Raw genomic sequence first — 17,927 nt, forward strand, 5'->3', positions numbered from 1 at the left:
TTCAAGTAGTTTTTTTAACTAAGAAAATCAAATTTTATGACAAAGCGAGACGTAGGATTTTCATCGGCCATATTAAATAAATCAGGAGGGAGACAACTCAATTCAAACTATCTAAATCAAAATCAGCCTTATAATGGATACATTTAGTATTAAAATTGTTAAAAAAAAACTACTTGAGAAATTTACATAATTTTTGGAGTATGACATTTTCGTTTTGTGATGAATACATACATTAGTAATATTTTTCTGCATTTTTGTTTTAAATAAGTGTACTTCTAAATAAGCACCAAAACTTTTGTTGGCTAATTCCTTTTTCCTATCGGCTTTTTCTGAATCTCCACGGGTGAAAATGGAAAGTGAAAGGTTAGTAAAGCTTCCTCCTATTCTTTAAACTTCTACAAGTTAATACAGTCTGAGAAACAGGAAATATGGAAAGAATTCTAAAATCTATCAGTTTGAGGGGAAAAAATATTAGAGTAGAAGGTTTTTCGGCATCTACAGCAAAGGTGTGGGATTTTGCTGCTTGAAAGATTTGTCAGGGGTATGTATGTCATGAGGATTGAACCTTCAACCTCCAGAAAAGTATAACTTACAAGTGAACTTTACCAAGTATTTAATTCTCAGAGCAGCCGACACTCAAAATAAAATCGCAAATTACTTAAGACTTCAATCCAATCATGGCTGACTGAGCATGAGCATGCTGTGGATTAAATAAAGAGTTCCATTCAAAATTCCGCGCACATCTTCGAGTTAGACAGAAAGATTCCCGAGTTCAGTAAGACGCACCTGAAGAAGGTCAGAGATTACAGCATCCAAAATGTTATGAAAATAACACTCAAGGTGAGAACAGTAGTCCAAAGATTCCAAATATTACAAATGATCCTCATCTAAAAAAATTAGAAGCATTAATAGTCTAGTGTTTATATTTAATTTGAATTTGTATGGGAAGCTATAACTAGGCTAAAATTTAATTCAAATAAGATATTAGGTTGAGAAGAAAGTTCTTGCAGAATTTTTAATTTTGATTTCAAATGATGTATTTTCAAATAAGTTTTTGTTATAATCCCTTTACTTTATATATCATTTTAAAGGGCGTTTTTCACTCTGTCCAATCGTTTGAATTACAATCGTTTTTAAAACAATTATGCCTTCTTTTCAGAACATTTAAAACAAGATGGAAAAAAAGCAAATTCACACAATTTTCTTGTTTTAATTCAAGCTAGGCCAGAAAAACTGCTGAAATTGGGCTATGAAACTCTGTCTCATCTGCTATACTCTCTATGTACCTCTCACTTACCAACTACCACTTTTTCAAGCATCTTGACAACTTTCTGAATGATAAATGCTTAAAAAACCTAAGCGATATCAAAAACACCTTCAACGACTTCATCACCACCAGAACACAAGATTTTTACATTACTGGCATAAATACACTTGTTTTGCACTGACAAAAGCGCGTTGATTCTGATGGTGTTTATTTCAATCAATAAATTTTTGTTTCAGTTGAGATATGTTCATCTGAATGTAAAAGTTAAAAACTTCAAGAACTTTCTTGTCAACCGGATATAATCTCAAAATCAAAGGAGACTACCACCAACAGGTGCAGTGTAAACAAAAGAATTGATGGTGCACTACACACTGATATATCTGTTAATCACCCAGTAAATTATCAAATACTTTCCGATGATTTTATTTCACTTTAAAGAGGTGCTATGAGGGGCGTGCAATACGTAATGTCCCTGACCCACTTCTAGTTGTCTGATCTAGCTGAAATTTTGCATGTGCAATGATTTATATCTCTACGGGTTATTTCACAAATTACACCTCTGAACTAATTGTGGTTTCTGTTTTACAGGTGTTTGAACTGAGTCAGATGTGAAATGGAGCCTGTTGACTGTCAAGCAGTGATCCGGTTTTTTGTATTTGAAAGGACGCACACCACAGGAGATTTTTGATGAAATGAAAGAAACTTATGGTGATAATGCCCACTCATATGACCTTGTAAAACGCTGGCCTTGTGAATTCAAACATGGCCGGAAGTCTGTGGAAACTGCTCCCAGACCTGGTCGCCTCCCCTTCTGCCATTGATGAGGCATCTGTCCGTCAAGTTGAGGCTGCCATTTTGGAAGATTGGCGCATTACTATTTGCCAAATAGCCCAAGATGTCAAGATTAGTACAGGGTCTGTGGAAACTATCATTCATGACCATTTGCATATGCATAAGGTGTCTGCCAGATGGATTCCCAGGTTGCTCACACCATTCCAGAAACAATAACACGAGTGCTCAAGGATGAATTTGGAGATGTGCGAAGAAGATGAGTCAAAGTTTTTCAACAGACTGATTACACAGGATGAAACCTGGGTCCATTACTATGATCTAGAGACTAAAGCCCAGTCAAAGCAGTGGAAGCACTTGGACTTACCACCTCCAAAGAAGGCAAGGGTGCAGCACTCCACTGGCAAGGTCATGCTCAGTCTTCTGGGACCAGGATGGAGTAGTGATGACAGATTTCCTGGCAAAGGGTACCACAATTACAAGAGCCTATTATGCTTCACTTTTGAGGAAATTAAGGGAAGCTATCAAAATCAAGAGGTGGGGCAAGATCAGCAAAGGTACCCTCCCCTGCAGGACAACGCTCCAGTCCACAACTCGCATGTCGCCAGATCAGAAGCATGGGTGTGTGGTTATGAAATCCTTCCCCATCCTCCTTACTCTCCTGACCTTGCACCTTCTGACTTTCACCTCTTCCCAGCCATGAAGTTGTTTTTGAAAGGAAATCGTTTCCCAGATGATGCAGCCTTTATTTCTGAAGTCACATCGTGGTTGGAGGACCAACCTGGGGTGTTCTACAAAAACGGTCTCCAGAGCTGCATCAAACAATGGGAGAAATGCATAACTCTGGGTGGTTCCTATGTAGAGAAAGACTAATAACTGTGCCAAGTTTCGTTACTCTACTGCTATAGGAAATAGGTTAGGGGCATTACTTATTGCACGCCCCTCGTAGACCATCGGTTGCCGGAAAATCAGTGTTGTACCTGTTGAGATTTTTGTGAAATACAAAATTTGATTTCATTATCTATGAAAGTGCGTTTATTTTGACAAAAAACAAGAAAAGTTAAAGAAAACTTAAGTCTTTTTTAGTTCTCATCTAATCTGAGGTGTTTCATAGACATTTAAACCTTTACTTCTTTTTTTTACTTCTGTGTCATTAACTTCAAACGTCACAAATATCACAATTTTTTTTTACAAAAATAAAACATAAAAAAATGAAATAACTATTCAAAGATAAACAGTGGTTAATTAGTTAATTTTGTTCAAAATAATTGAATTTAGTTATTGGGTATTTGAGTTCAACTCATTTTGTCTTCCAAGTTAATTTGGTTGGAATGTTTTTAATAATTCCTTTCTTTTTTCAGTAACAATTATTGGAATAATCGAGAAATCTTTTATTAATGTAATTCAAATAGTTTAGACACACACACAGAAGTGTGCCGTCTTCCTCGGGCTATCTAGTGCATCCCTCGTGTTAATATAAGTTCTATAAATTATATATAAATTATAATTACTAATTTTTTAAAAATATTATTTTCTTTAATTACTACCAATAAGATGCATTTACTATTTAAAAAAATTCAACTATTAACTAATCAACGGTTATGAACGTTTAAATATTTCATTCTTCTATTTGAGTAAAATTATCTCCCTTTGTTTTTTAAATATCTCAGCTGATTTTAAATTTAACGTCACCAATGATTTTAACTGTTAATATTTCCATTGATGTCTCCTTTGAAAGTTTGTATGTATCAACATTTTAAGAATTCATAAACTACATTTATCAAATGAATGCATCGACGATGATAGTACGAATTTTAGGAGACGAACCATTAAAAGGTATTTTTTATTTTGTTAAAAATATTTAAAATTTACACTGTTAACTTTAACTTTCAACCCGACTTTACCTTTTTTTTTTTTATTTTATCTTACCTTGTTTATTAACATCAAAAAACTAACTATTTTCCTGGAGCAAACCCTCTCAGTGCTGACAGACCCAGTAGATCTTCCTAGATCATCCGTCTAGGAAAAAGTAAACTCTGAAACTAAACCAAAGGGGAGGGAGGCCTCTTCAGTCTTGGATGACAACCTTCCTAGAGCTGGTGACTCAAACAAATTACCGGTTTGCAAACCTGAACTGCTTAAGGAGTAGATAGGCTCTGTCTATCGCCATGCTTCCATACTCCTTCTTTGCCTATTAGTCAGGCACAGAGACCGAATCACAGTGATTCGATAGAAATACTCAGTGGTAGATCTTGTTTCTTGTCTAGGGCAACGAACGCCATTTTCCCGACTAACCAACACACCCCACCCCTAAAACTGGGCACTTGAGAGTGCTTGAGTACCATATATGCTTGAGCAATTAGATTGGGTTGACCTTCCTCTGATGGGTGGAGGGTACCGGATTGACAGTCCCTGTATTTGGTGACTTTAATGTCCACCACAAAAACTGGCTTGGATTATCTACTTACACAGATGCAGCGGGCAGCACAACTCATAGCTTCATTCCCTATCACAAATTGTTACGTTTCCAACCAGTTTCCCTGACCAAGAAGAACAACATGCATCACTTCTAGATCTGTTTTTGACCACAGTTCTCGATGATTGTATAACTAATGTCGACAGTCCACTTGGGAACGCTGATCATGCAGTGATAATGGTTGAAATCGCCCTAAACTCTAGAGCCAAAACTGAAGACCCAGTGCTCAAAATAACGAGATATTATAAAAAGGCTGACTGGGAAGCCATCAGAGATCTTATCAGAGATGCCCCATGGGGAAATATTTTTTCTCTTCCTGCTGAACAGTGCGCAAACGAGACCACCGAATGATTCCAAACTGCAATCGAAGCGCATGTTCCCATGCGGAAATTTTATAGCAAGCCCCACTCTCCCCAATGGTTTACTTCGACTTGCGCTACTGCCATTGCTCTAAGGCAATATGCATAACACAGATTTAACCGACATAAGTCCAGTTCAAGCAGACAGAAGTACATAGAAGCTAGAAGTAACGTTAAGAAAGAAATAGCGACAGTTAAGAGAGAATTTACGGAAACCACTAAAAAAGCACAAAAACTAGGAACTCGTGACTTCTGGAAAATCTACAACGGTGTAGTAAATAATGGGCGATCAACAATTCCCCCACTAACCAAAAATCACGAGGTTGTTTGCTCAGCAACCGAGAAGGCTTACATGCTTGCCAGTCGGTTTACCTCAAACTCCACACTGGACCCTTCCAACCACCCCCTACCTGAATTACCTATGCGGACAGATGCCACACTAGACGATCTGAAAATCACCCCTGCTCAGGTGCATGCTATTATAAAAAATCTTGACACTTCAAAAGCATGTGGACCCGATCTTATCCCAGCTGTGCTATTAAAAAAGTGCTCAGCCGAAGTAGCTCCAGTTCTCCAAACTCTACAACAAATGCCTTAATGAATCTTGCTTTCTGGGCTGTTGGAAAACTGCTTCTATGGTACCAGTATTCAAGAATTCTGGTAAAAGAACTGACCCATTAAATTATCGCCCCATTAGCCTCCTCCTACATTTTGCCAAAATATTTGAGACCTTAATTAACCATGCTCTAGTTCATCACCTTACAGATGCTAAACTTCTGACTGACCAACAATATGGATTTAGACAAGCCCGTTCCACAGCAGACATCCTAACTGTAATCTCTGAACATATATACCATTCACTGAACAAAGCGAGGGAGGGCAGAGTGGTAGCTCTAGATATATCCAACGCTTTTGACAGGGTATGGCATGAGGGTCTCCTCAGGAAAATTAGATCATACGGTATCACTGGTAGAATACTTAACATAATTAAATCCTTCTTCCATAAGAGAAAAATCCAGGTTGCCCTCAACGATCGTACATCGAAACAAATATGATATAAATGCAGGAGTTCCCCAGGGGTCTATCCTTGGACATCTACTGTTCCTGATATTCATAAATGACCTCCTCGACAAAATTGCCTCTGAGATGGGTATATATACTGATGACACCACACTCTATAACAGGCACGACAGGAAAACAAATGAACACATATCTAAAGAAATGGCAAAAACATTAGAGGATGACCTCCAATCTGTAGTAGAATGGGGACAAAAATGGATGGTCACATTCAATGCTGCCAAGACTAAACTAGTTTCATTCAATAATTACAAGAAACCCTCTCTACCACCTATAGCAATGGCCAACGACTCTTTATCTGAGAGTACATCTTTCAAACTCCTTGGCCTAACGTTCACAGGAAACATGAGTTTGAACAATTACATTGAAGGCATCGCCAGGTCCGCTGCAAGGAAGGTAAGCTCTCTCTACCGTGCTAGAAAACTACTAACACCCAAAAGTATCTTGTACCTCTATAAGGCCACCATTCGCCCATGTATGGAGTATTGCTGTCATATTTGGGCTGGTGCATCTGCTACTAGTCTCTCGCTCCTTGACAAGGTTCAAAAGAGAGTCGCAAATCTGATAGGCCCTGAACTGGCATCTAAGCTTCAGCCTCTGTCCCATTAATGAAACGTTGCATCCCTCTGCCTGTTCTACAAGTATTTTAATGGTGAATGCTCTGATGAACTGCAAGCACTTGTGCCCCCACGACGTGAACACCCTCGACAGACCCGACAAGCTGCAAAATCCCACCCCCACACTGTAGAGATCCCTAGATGTAAAAGATCTTTCTACTCCAGTAATAAAAAAAAATAAAAAAATAAAAATAAAAAAAATAAAAAAATATTTTCCAGATACATCTGCCTTACTTAAAAAATGCTAGGTTTATTTTTGGTGTCTTTAAAAAAAACACCCAACATTTTTGCTGATGAGGAGACTTTGCTTCAAAAAACTATATCATCAAATTATTGTCCAAGACTCATTGTCTATCACAATAAAAACATCGTTTCTGAAATGATCGTACAATTTATTGATTTTGTTTGTTCTTCCTTATGAAACAGATTTTTAATTTTAATTATAAATTATCAATCATCTTACTCAATATTAAAATAGCTCTAGGGCATATATGCATATCGAGCTTATTATAAATCTACATTACAATGAGCACTGTTTTCTTTTCTTTTCTTTTAATTGTATTAATGAATTTACTAATACATTAAAATATGCTCTGCACTTTAGACTCTTGTTCTAATCCCCTCTGTGTGTGTGTGTGTGTGTGTGTGTGTGTGTGTGTGTGTGTGTGTGTGTGTGTGTGTGTGTGTGTGTGTGTGTGTGTGTGCATCTAAGGTTTTTGAAAAAAAAAATTTCACTTTTTAAAGTTGAAAAACATTTTTTTTAAGTTTTTTTATATTTTTATAAATTTTTTAATTTTTAAAAAATTTCTTAATATTTCATTTTCTTATTGTTTGTTTTGCGTATCTTTTAGCCCTTATAATTTTTTCTGTCCTTTCTCACTTTTATCTCCATCATATAAAAAAATCTTTTTACAATTCTAATGTAAAAAATTTTTCCATTTCTAATCTGAATGTTTTCAAAATCAGTGTTATCTTTTTACCTTTACTTTTGTATAATGCCGGCTTTTTCTCCACTTGTGAGAAGCAGTTAGCTTCGAAATACTTTGGTTTAAAGAAGTTTCTTCATTATTCCTCTTTCTGTAATTCTTACTGACCTAATAATGCAATAAATTTCCCACATAACTCTTTATCCTCATAATTTATTCAATATATATATATATATATATATTAGTGTTGGAATCGAGAATCAGAAAAATTAGAAGATTTGAGTGTATCGGAATCCAAAAAATTGATGCCTATTTTCCGATGCCAAAACAATTCTTTTAATTGTCTTTTTTTTATTTTATTTTTATTAAAGTAAAACCTTACATTGCTGGTAATAATGATAAAATAATAAATTGATTTTAAAATACCAGTGAAGCTAAAATCAGTAGATCATCCTCCACAAGTATATTTTGATGTTTAGGAAAATATCTGCATATTTAACATGTGTTTTTATGAAAATCAGGGAAAATAACAATCTTATAGTTAAATAATTAGAGATTTATAAAGAATCAGAATTGGAATCAGGAATTTAGCGCGGAATCGGTAATTGTATTGGAATCGGGAAAAATATTGGAATCATCCCATCACTAATATATATATATATATATATATATATATATATATATTGTAGAATGGTTTAAAATGGAAAACTTCTTACTTTCTATATTCGTGTGGAATGACATTCTTTCGTAAATAATCTTCACGTTTTCCACAAACGACGCACACATTGTCCTTTTCTTGGAGATAATAATTCTCCGGACTTTCTGGTCTTCCCGATGGTTCAAACTTTAGTCGTATTACGAGTGGATTTTCGCTGACCATTTCTGAAAGGTCAACACATACATTTGAGAATACAAAATTTTAAGTAAAATTAATTAAATGCTATTCTTCTGACATTTAGACAAATAAGTATACTGACAGCAAAGCCGAGAAAAAAAGCTGAATCACTGAAAAAAAGGGAGAAAAATATAAATGTAAATTCCTCTGTCTGATATACTTGACTGTAACGTGTATGGAAAAAAGCCTTACAGAAACAAATGTTGATTCAAATGTAGTAAAGAAACAAAGGCATTTCTTTTTTTTTTTTTTTTTTTTTTTAGAGGCGTGGAATTTGAAATTAAAGAAAAATAATTTTATTATTATTAATCTTGGGCATATGGTGCCTGTAGTTTGTGCATATATGGCGTAATGCACTAAATTAGACTTTATTTTCATAATGACATGTTGAATATTGTCTTCTAAGTGGTCTATTGTGTCTGGTTTATCACCGTAGACATGGGACTTTACATATCCCCAAAAATAATCTAATGGGATTAAATCACAGAAACAAGGTGGCCAGTTGACAAGTCAATTTCATGAAATTATTCGTTTATCAAATATAAATTATTCGATCATCAAATATAAATAAAATATACTTCCACAATTTGCAAATGCTGCTCTGATGTCAGTCTCTTAATAATGAATTGCTAAACCAAACTGAGCTCAAAATAAACGATAGTTGGTAAATCTACAATTAAAGAAAATAGAGTTGTCAATAAAAAGTTCATCACCTTTTAAAAAAAATACCCTTTATAACTATGAGATGTTGTGGTGTGTACCCACCCTACAGATAATAATGAATTCTTTCACTTACTATAAAAACCGGTAGAATATGTTTCTTGATGTTAGCATACAAGTTAGGAGCAAGTCATATGCACTGATTGTTGAGTTGTGTCTTTCTTACAGAACATTACAAGACCACAATAAAAGGATAGGTAAAATTCTCTGAATTGAACAGTTTTGAACCAGAATGCAGCAACTCTTTCCCCTTTGTCAGAAACATTGCTCATAGAATGTGAGGACTAAATGAGAAAATAAGGGAAGCAAGAGTTACCCCATAGTACAATTTCTACTCTCCTTTACTGTATTTATTAGTTTTTTTTGGTGTATATAGGTAAAAAAAAACCATGAGGAAACAAATGTTGAGGCACTCAACTTTAGTTTAATAATATAAATACTAGAAGAATACTCGTCCCAAGAGAGGTAAAATTCCCCGAACATAACAGTTTTGCACTATTTTCATGTTCCCTTATGAAGATTAAAATCAAGATGCAATGATACAAGACTATATCTTTAGAATCCTTATTCTAATTTTGATCAGAATCACTTGATTTTGATTCAAGAAAATGTCTAAAATTAAATGCTTAAGCTTAAAGGTCTTAAGAATAAACTCAAATTCAGGGAATATTGCTTATGCTAATTGCTAATGATTATGGAGAAAAATTCAATGCAAATCTTGAAATATTTTAATTTTTAAATGAGCGATTGTTTCTATATTATACCATCCATCAGGTCTTTAAATAGAAACCAAAATTTGGGGAATATTAATTAATTGAAGCAACACCTTTTTTGTATAATCATACTTGCCTCGTAAACACACAGTTACTGTTACAGACACTGTTACCTTGCAGCGAGTGCATGCTAATCGTAGTCGTTTATCCCTTGGTCTCTCTGCACCATCACCACAGAAAGTTAAAAAATATTCTTCATGATTTTTTTTTTATTGCATCTGAATCTGAATTTTAGTTTACCACAATTTCTTTTCCAAAAAAAAAAAAAAAAAGAAATTTTTGGAATTAAAACAAAATAAAAAAAAAAAAAGAGTAAAAGTTTTTCACTCTCACCTGCAAGCTGTTTATCAAGGTACCACTGAGCTTTGCGAGTATCACAGGTGCAAAGCATTTCATAGTCAGGAGCAAGAAGCTGACAGTTGTCATAAAGAGGACTTCTCCGAAGAGAATAAGCACGTAGGTAGTCTTTTTTCGGGGCTTTACCACTAGCAGTAGATCCCTATTGATTTAAAATTAAAAAAGAATTTTTTAAATTAACAGAATATTTGGATGTTATATGAAATAAAATATTACTTTGGAATTATTTGCATTATTTGGAATACTATTCTCATATTGAGTGTTATTCTCACAACTTTTTGGCCAATATAACTTCCAACTTTTTTCATATGGTGTATCTTGGCGAACTCGGGAATGCAGACCCATGACATAACAGATAAAGTACTAAGGAAGATTCGGTTGTAAGTGAAACTCATCTGGAAGTTGAAAGTTCAATCTTCAGTGGGCTCAATTCTAAGAATATAATTACAAGTTACTTAAAATTCTTACCCAGTCATAGCTGACAGAACAAAAGCATGCTATTCCTATGGATTTAATAAAGGGTTTCATTTGAAATTCCATACAGATTCTCAAGCTCAAAAGAATGATTCCCAAGGGCAACAAGATATACCTGAAGAAGGCCGGACTTTACATCAGTCAAAATATTGTGTGAATAACGCACAAGATGAGAACAATAGTCTGAACAATTCAAATACTACCAATTATCAATCTTTATCTCAAAAATTCAGAAACGATATTGTTTTTATTTATATTATTAGGATTAATGGTACATTTTAGTTGCTATAGAGTGCCTGCTATAATGCACAAGCAAGAATCACTATGCTAGTAACTGTTGTAAATTGAGTTTTTCTCACAAGGTTTTATCTTAGAATTTTGAAATACATTTATTTATAATTACATATTAAATTGTTTTTAATGTCAATATATAGTTAAAGCAAAATGAATTGTCATTTGTTTTAATTAATGTCAGGAACATGACGTAAATCATAAATCTGTTTCACCATGTCAAAGTTATAATTATTTTGTGATGGTAATGTTTTAAGCTCTGTTTATAAGACAATCCAAATAGTTAAGTTTGTAGAACGTCAAACTAAAAATCTTAAGGGTTTCAGTTTCGATGTCCGGTCATGATATCAGCATTATTTAAGGGGAATTTATTACTTAATGCAATATTTTCCATTTCTCAAAGTAGTTAAGATTTCTTATATTTTGATAGGAGACAAATTCTACAAGGTATTTATTGCATTTTTAAAAAAATGTGATGGACAGACGTACAGAATCTCTATATACGATTTACAATAGAATATATGTACAGATTAGTGTTAGGACAATTAATCAGAATAATCGAAACTTTTGAGGTATTGGAATCGATATCAGAATTAGAAAATGTTTTGTTGCTACTCCAATGCTAAAAACGATGTTTCATAGCCCCATAGAGAATGCTTTTCTCTTCTCTGCAACCTCTTTCTCACAGAAGAGACGTTGCAAGCCTGTCTCTGCTTTATCATTATTTTCATGACAATTGCTCGTCTGAGCTCCAATCTATGGTTCCCTCTCAATAAACTTTCACGAGAAACACTATCAATAATTTCCCCCACTGTTTATCTGTGCCTAAACCTAAATGTAGATTCCATGAATAAAGCTTCTTCTTAGAACTGCACGCCTGTGGAACTGTCTTCCGTTTGCTTGTTTTCCAGCTGACTACAATATGGTCATCTTCAAGTCCAACATAAAAAAGTTATTGATGAGCTGTTCCCTTTAAGTAATCCAATTTACCAAATTTCCACTACTAACGATTACTATGATATTGTCCCATTGACTACTGTACACTCTTTAACCCTTATTTTCGAGTCGCCTCTGGGCCTTGATCAGTGGTGACTCCTTTGCAAAAAACAAAACAAAAGAACATGGTCGGAACGTTGTGCTTCAACACGACAATGATCCCAAACATACCATAAAACTTACAAAGGAATGGTTTGAAAATAATGGTTTGAGTACTCTCAATTGGCCGAGTCAATCTCTTGACTTGAATTCGCTTAAAGATTTGTGGAATACTTTAAAGTGGAATCCACAAAATATCAAGCAATCAGAGGAATTATACATGAAAGAATGGGGTTAATTAATGGTGGATCAACGTGAAAAACTTGTGGCCAACTATAAAAAGTGACTGGAAAAAAATGAAACAAAACAGAGGTTACAAAACAAAATTATTAAATTGACGTATCCAATACTTTTGCATAGGGTAATTTTTAACCTTGATTTAAAAAAAAAATGGATTGAACCATGAATTTTTAATTTTCTTTCCACATACAACTAAAACTTTACTAAATATCAGACAAAATGGCAGACATAAATTAGAGTTATAACAGAAAATAACATGCATCCAGTATTTATGCGTGTCACTTTATGTCATTACATGTTCCTTTTAATAAACCTTTTTTTATACTTATAAATGGTCGTTTAGTTATTTTTATATAATCACCTTAATCGAAAATTACAAAACTTTATGATTTGTCTGAAGAAGTAATAAACACTCCTTCATAAAGTGTCTGTGCAATGACTAGTTCATATTGAAACAAGGGTTACGCAATTCAAAACAGCATTTCTTGTAATCAAGCACTGCTTCATTCCAGTGGCGAGAAAGCATCTAAGATGACAAAAAAGAATACTATGATGAGCAGAGGAAGACTGGTGCTATTTCAAAGATATCCTTCGCCTAGACTAGCTGTTCTACAAAGGTTTGAGAGTTTAGTTTACATTTCACTCAAAGGTATTAGAGAAAGTGACTTTAAAGCTATTTCCAATTTAACAGCATCTGGTACTTTACTCCACTTACCCTTGATCTTCACCTCCTAATAGCGTTTAGCAAGAGGGCATCAATTACTGATTTTAAAGCTTTGTGTAACATAATGCATACGTGTGTATGAGAAAGCAGCAGCAGCAGCGAAGGATGGCTAATTTGCAAAGAGATTAGCAGCAGCAGCCAAAAAAAAGCGGATATGCAAATTAGAAGAAAAAAGGAGAGAAAGACACATCACGCATTCGGTGCATAAGCAAAGTGGATGTCAAAGGGAATGGACATGCAAAGTCGAAGACGAGAATCGACTGGCTGAGCCTAGCATGCGGTCGGGAGAAAGAAAAACACGTGCCAGGCTAAAATATACAGGTGGCTGAAAGAGACTTGTTAAGTGGTGCCGAAAATAATGCTAATAAAAATGTTTTGTTGAAAAAAAGAAAAAGTGCAGACCAAGATTTTTATTTCTTTCCTCTTGTTTGTATGTAACAACATTACGTTACATTTGGTATAAATTGTATTATTTGAATTCTTCAAACTATTGTTCTCACCTTGAGTGTTACTTTCATAAGGTTTTGACCAATGTAATCTCCAACCTTCCTCAGTTGTATTTTGTTGAACACGGGAATCTTTTTTTTGAACTCAAGAATCTGAATAGAATTTCGAACCCTTTATTTAATCCACAAAGATAGCATGCTCTTAATCCATCAACCATGACTAGGTAGAAGTTGTAAGTAATTTGCAATAATCTTTTGGGTGTTGCCCTTACTAAGGATTGAACTTTCAACCTGTAGAAGAGTGTAACTTACAACTGAATTTTACCAACTACTTTACCCACTATGCTATGTTCCACAGAAAGACTCCTGAGTTCAGCAAGGTACACCTGAAGAAGGTCGAAAGTTACATCAACCACAAACAGTGAGAATACCATTCAAGATGAGAGGTATGGTACAAATGGTCAATCTTCATCTAAAAAATTCTGTGGTATGACTTAAGCAAAGATTGAACCCTGATTTTCCAGCCCATTAGAGAACACTAAATTCTTATTAACCTTAATCAAGTAATCAAATCTTATAAATAACCATGTTGATGGATAATGATAGATCGGAAGGGTCTAAACCACTTAGGCGGTTTGTTCTCCGTTGGACTGATATGTGGCCCTATTCATTCATTTCATACAACTCAGATGATTCTATTGTTGGCATTGGTTTCCCCGATATCTTTCTAGTAAGCTATTGGGTATTTACATGAGGGAACACATGAAGGTTGCCAACATCCAAAGTAAAAGTGCACCTATGGAACAAACTGGATCCAAACTTGGTACAGGCAGGTTGTTTTCCACTACCACCTACTATGGTTCTGTTCACTATCCCATACTAATCGGTCCAGGATATGACTTAAAACTATATCCGATGGTGAGGCCCCACCTTGCGGGCCTTGGGGAGTGTGGAGCCACCCTTTAATTGCCATTGCTCCCAGGTCCACTCTGACCCAGAGTGGTAGTACCTGTTTGGGTCCCAACTATGGGTTAAATAGAAACCGACTTAAAAAACAAATATACTCCATTAAAAATCGTTCCTCAAAATAACTAGATTCGGCATTAAATAACCTGAAAAAGGTTGATATGCCGTAAAACAAAAACAACCAACCAACCATATTAATCATCTGAGATACTCCTATCAAGGAATGCCAACAGAGCTGTTCAGGCATTTTTTGTCAGTCAAAGTGCTTTCCTCTAGGATGCTAGCTTTTTAAATGCCACTTTCTCAAACTGATGTCACACCATACCACCATGGAAGAAAAAAATAAATCATGTTGATGAATTTTGAGTAAAAATGCATGAATGTAATGCAGAGTGAAAAGTGGGAAATACGTCAAACGGTAATTTGCATTAATGAAACAAAATAAGCATAAGTTGTCTTCGCCTGCGAAACATTATTTCTTGTATAAATTTTAGCAAGTGGCATCTGCTTTAGGATCTTTTCGTTACAAAATTGAAACAACATTATCAAACTGATACTTTGTAATCTGTATACAAAGCTGTGATTCTTATCATTCTTATGTGTGCTTGTGAAACTTGTACCATATAGACTATATATGCCAGACATGCCAAGAAACTGAACCATTTCCATATAACCTGCCTCCATAAATTGTTAAAAATCAAGTGGCAAGACAAGATACCAGACTCAGAGATTTTAGCCCGGTCAAACCTTCCTAGCACTGCTGTTACATGTTCCAGCAGTGCCAGCTTCGTTGAGTAGGTCATATATGCCACATGCCTGATTCAAGGCTCTCAAAACAGCTCTTTTATGGTGAGCTGTCAAAAGGAAAAAGCTCCGCAGGAGAATAGCGGAAACAGTTCATGGATAATCTGAAGGTCTCCCCCAAACAGTTCAGTTTGTAGTCTAACTCATGGGAAAAACAAACCGAAAACAGATGTTCCTGACATGCCACAACTCACAAAGAGGTTACAATTGCTGCATCTGCATGCAATGAAGAATGCAAGAGGAAACATGACATTAGAAAAGATAGAGCAGTCAGCACCTCTGCCACAGAATCATCCCACAGGTGTTCAAGATGTGAGGAATACAGACCTCAAATCAGTTTTTGTTTTTTTTTAATTATATTTTCACTCCAAAGAAGGCACAGTACCACTTTGATGTAGAGGGCTACTATCAGGGACATAAATTGCAGGGATACTATGTAGGGAGTTGAGCACATTACACTTGAACTTCTACATGTCAGTACAGTTTAGGAAGCAGGAATCCAGAAGGGAATTCCAAAGGCAAGCAGTTCTGGGGAAGAAATTATTAGAGTTGAAGGCTTTCTTACATTTAGGGATCTCTACCGTGTAGAGGTGGGACTTGCTGCTTGTCAGGTTTGTCAGGGGTATTTACGTCAAGGCAGTACAAGGGCTTGTAAGCCATCGAAGTGTCCACCATGGTAAAACAGGCAGAGGGATGCAACAGTTCATCGATGGGGCAGGTTGAAGCTTAGATGACAGTTCAGGACTTATCAAGTTGGCAACTCTCTTTTGAACCCTGTCCAGGAGTGAGAGACTAGTAGCAGATGCACCATCCCAAATGTGACAACAATACTCCATACATGGGCGAATGGTGGCCTTGTAGAGGTAAAGGATACTTTCAGGCGTAAGTAACTTTCTAGCATGGTAGAGAGAGCCCACCTTCTTCGCAGCAGCCTTGGCAATGCTCTCGATGTATCTCTTCCAACTCATGTTCCCTGTAAATGTTAAACCGAGGAGTTTGAACGAAGTACTTTCAGATAATGTATCTTTTAGCCATAGCTATTGGTGGCTGAAAAGGTTTCTTGTTATTATTAAAGGAAATTAGCTTAGTCTTTCGCAGCATTGAATGTTACCATTCATTTTTTACACCATTCCATCACAGACTGAAAGTCTTTATCTGGGTTTCCACCATTGATATGTGTTCGTTCGTTTCCCCCTCATGCTAGTTATAGAGCATGGTGTCATCAGTGAATATACCCATCTCAGAGACTATTTTATCAGGGAGGTAATTTATAAATATCAGGAATAATGAAGGTCCAAGGATCGACCCCTGAGGTACACCCGCATTTATATTATATTGTTTAAATGTACGCCCATCGAGGACAACCTGGATTCTTCTTTTATTTAACGATTATAATATGTTAAATATTCGTCCAGTAATACCATAGGATCTGATTTTCATGAAAAGACCATCGTGCCATACTCTGTCAAAAGCCTTACATATATCTAGGGCTACTGCCCTCCCCTCCCCTGCCTTATCCAGTGAATGGTATATACGTTCAGAGATTACAGTTAGAATATCTGTAGTAAAACGGGCTTACCTAAATCCATGTTCATGGTCGGACGGAAGTTTACCAACTGTAAGGTGGTGGACTAAAGCTTGATTAATTATGGACTCAAATATTTCAATGAAAAGAGGGAGGAGGCTAATGGGGCAATAATTTAATGAGTCAGTTCTTTTGCCAAAATTCTTGTAAACTGGTACTACAGAAGTAGTTTTCTAGCAATCAGGAAAGCATGATTCGTTAAGGCATTTGTTGAAGAGTTTGGAGAGTAGAGATCACAAGGGGAGACAACGTATGGTTTAATTATTTAAGAAATTATAATTGTAGGAGGATATAACCCATAGTTTGCTTATTCAAGAAGTAGAGATTGCAGAGGGAGACCCGTGTAACAAGCCATCTCTGAACCCATGAAACAAGTGCAAGATAACAGTCACTTTTGCTTGCGATGGATGAAAATCATCAATCATTGATAAAAACACAGTGAGACATTTTGGCAGGCTTCAAGTCAAATTTTAATCTTAAAAAAATAATCTCACGTCTTTGTAAGTCTAAAAGTTGTATTCTGCTGCCACCATTCATAATGTGACTAACAAAATCAAAGAAATGAATAAACAAAATAAAACTCATAAGATAAAATGTGTTTCTAGTAACAACTTATGAAAATTTGCAATCTTTGTCAATTTGAGGAACATTTTCTGCCACATAGGGGTCAATAAAGATTTCTTGAGGTAAAAATAAAATAATTGAATTAGATATACAATTATCTATAAAATAAAGAGCAAAAATCTGTTTAAATGTATGTATGTATGTCTGTATGACTGTCTCGCAAAAACTTTCGACAGAGGTGATGGATTTTCATGAGATCGGTATCATTTTGAAGCTTGACCTTTCAGAAGATAACAAATATAAAAAAAATTTGGCGAAAAATATTAATTCCTTCACCCTCAACTGGGCACTTTTCTAAAGGGAGGGTAACAAAAAATCGTTCCTTCATGACAATTTAGTTAAACATGCATGCGCAAGAAACGTTCTTTCTTGAATTAGTTTATATATAAAAAAAAAACGACCCAATATCGCTGATGTGGTCA

General features: G+C 35.3%; 1 protein-coding gene across 2 annotated transcripts in view; it reads right to left on the reverse strand.

The window, feature by feature from the left end:
• The window catches only part of LOC145283525 (exonuclease 3'-5' domain-containing protein 2-like), a 319,857-nt gene that overhangs the window by 20,367 nt on the left and 281,563 nt on the right, over positions 1–17,927 (reverse strand). For both annotated transcript variants that reach the window (XM_080132391.1, XM_080132392.1), the window contains exons 7-8: positions 10,233–10,398; positions 8,228–8,393 (exon numbers count right to left, since the gene is read on the reverse strand). In XM_080132391.1, coding sequence (XP_079988517.1) covers positions 8,228–8,393; positions 10,233–10,398 — 332 coding nt within the window. The remainder of the gene's footprint in view (positions 1–8,227; positions 8,394–10,232; positions 10,399–17,927) is intronic.

This window comes from Euprymna scolopes, chromosome 8 (assembly GCF_053919585.1).
Source record: "Euprymna scolopes isolate OS-2025 chromosome 8, ASM5391958v1, whole genome shotgun sequence".
In the NCBI taxonomy this organism is placed as follows: domain Eukaryota; kingdom Metazoa; phylum Mollusca; class Cephalopoda; order Sepiida; family Sepiolidae; genus Euprymna; species Euprymna scolopes.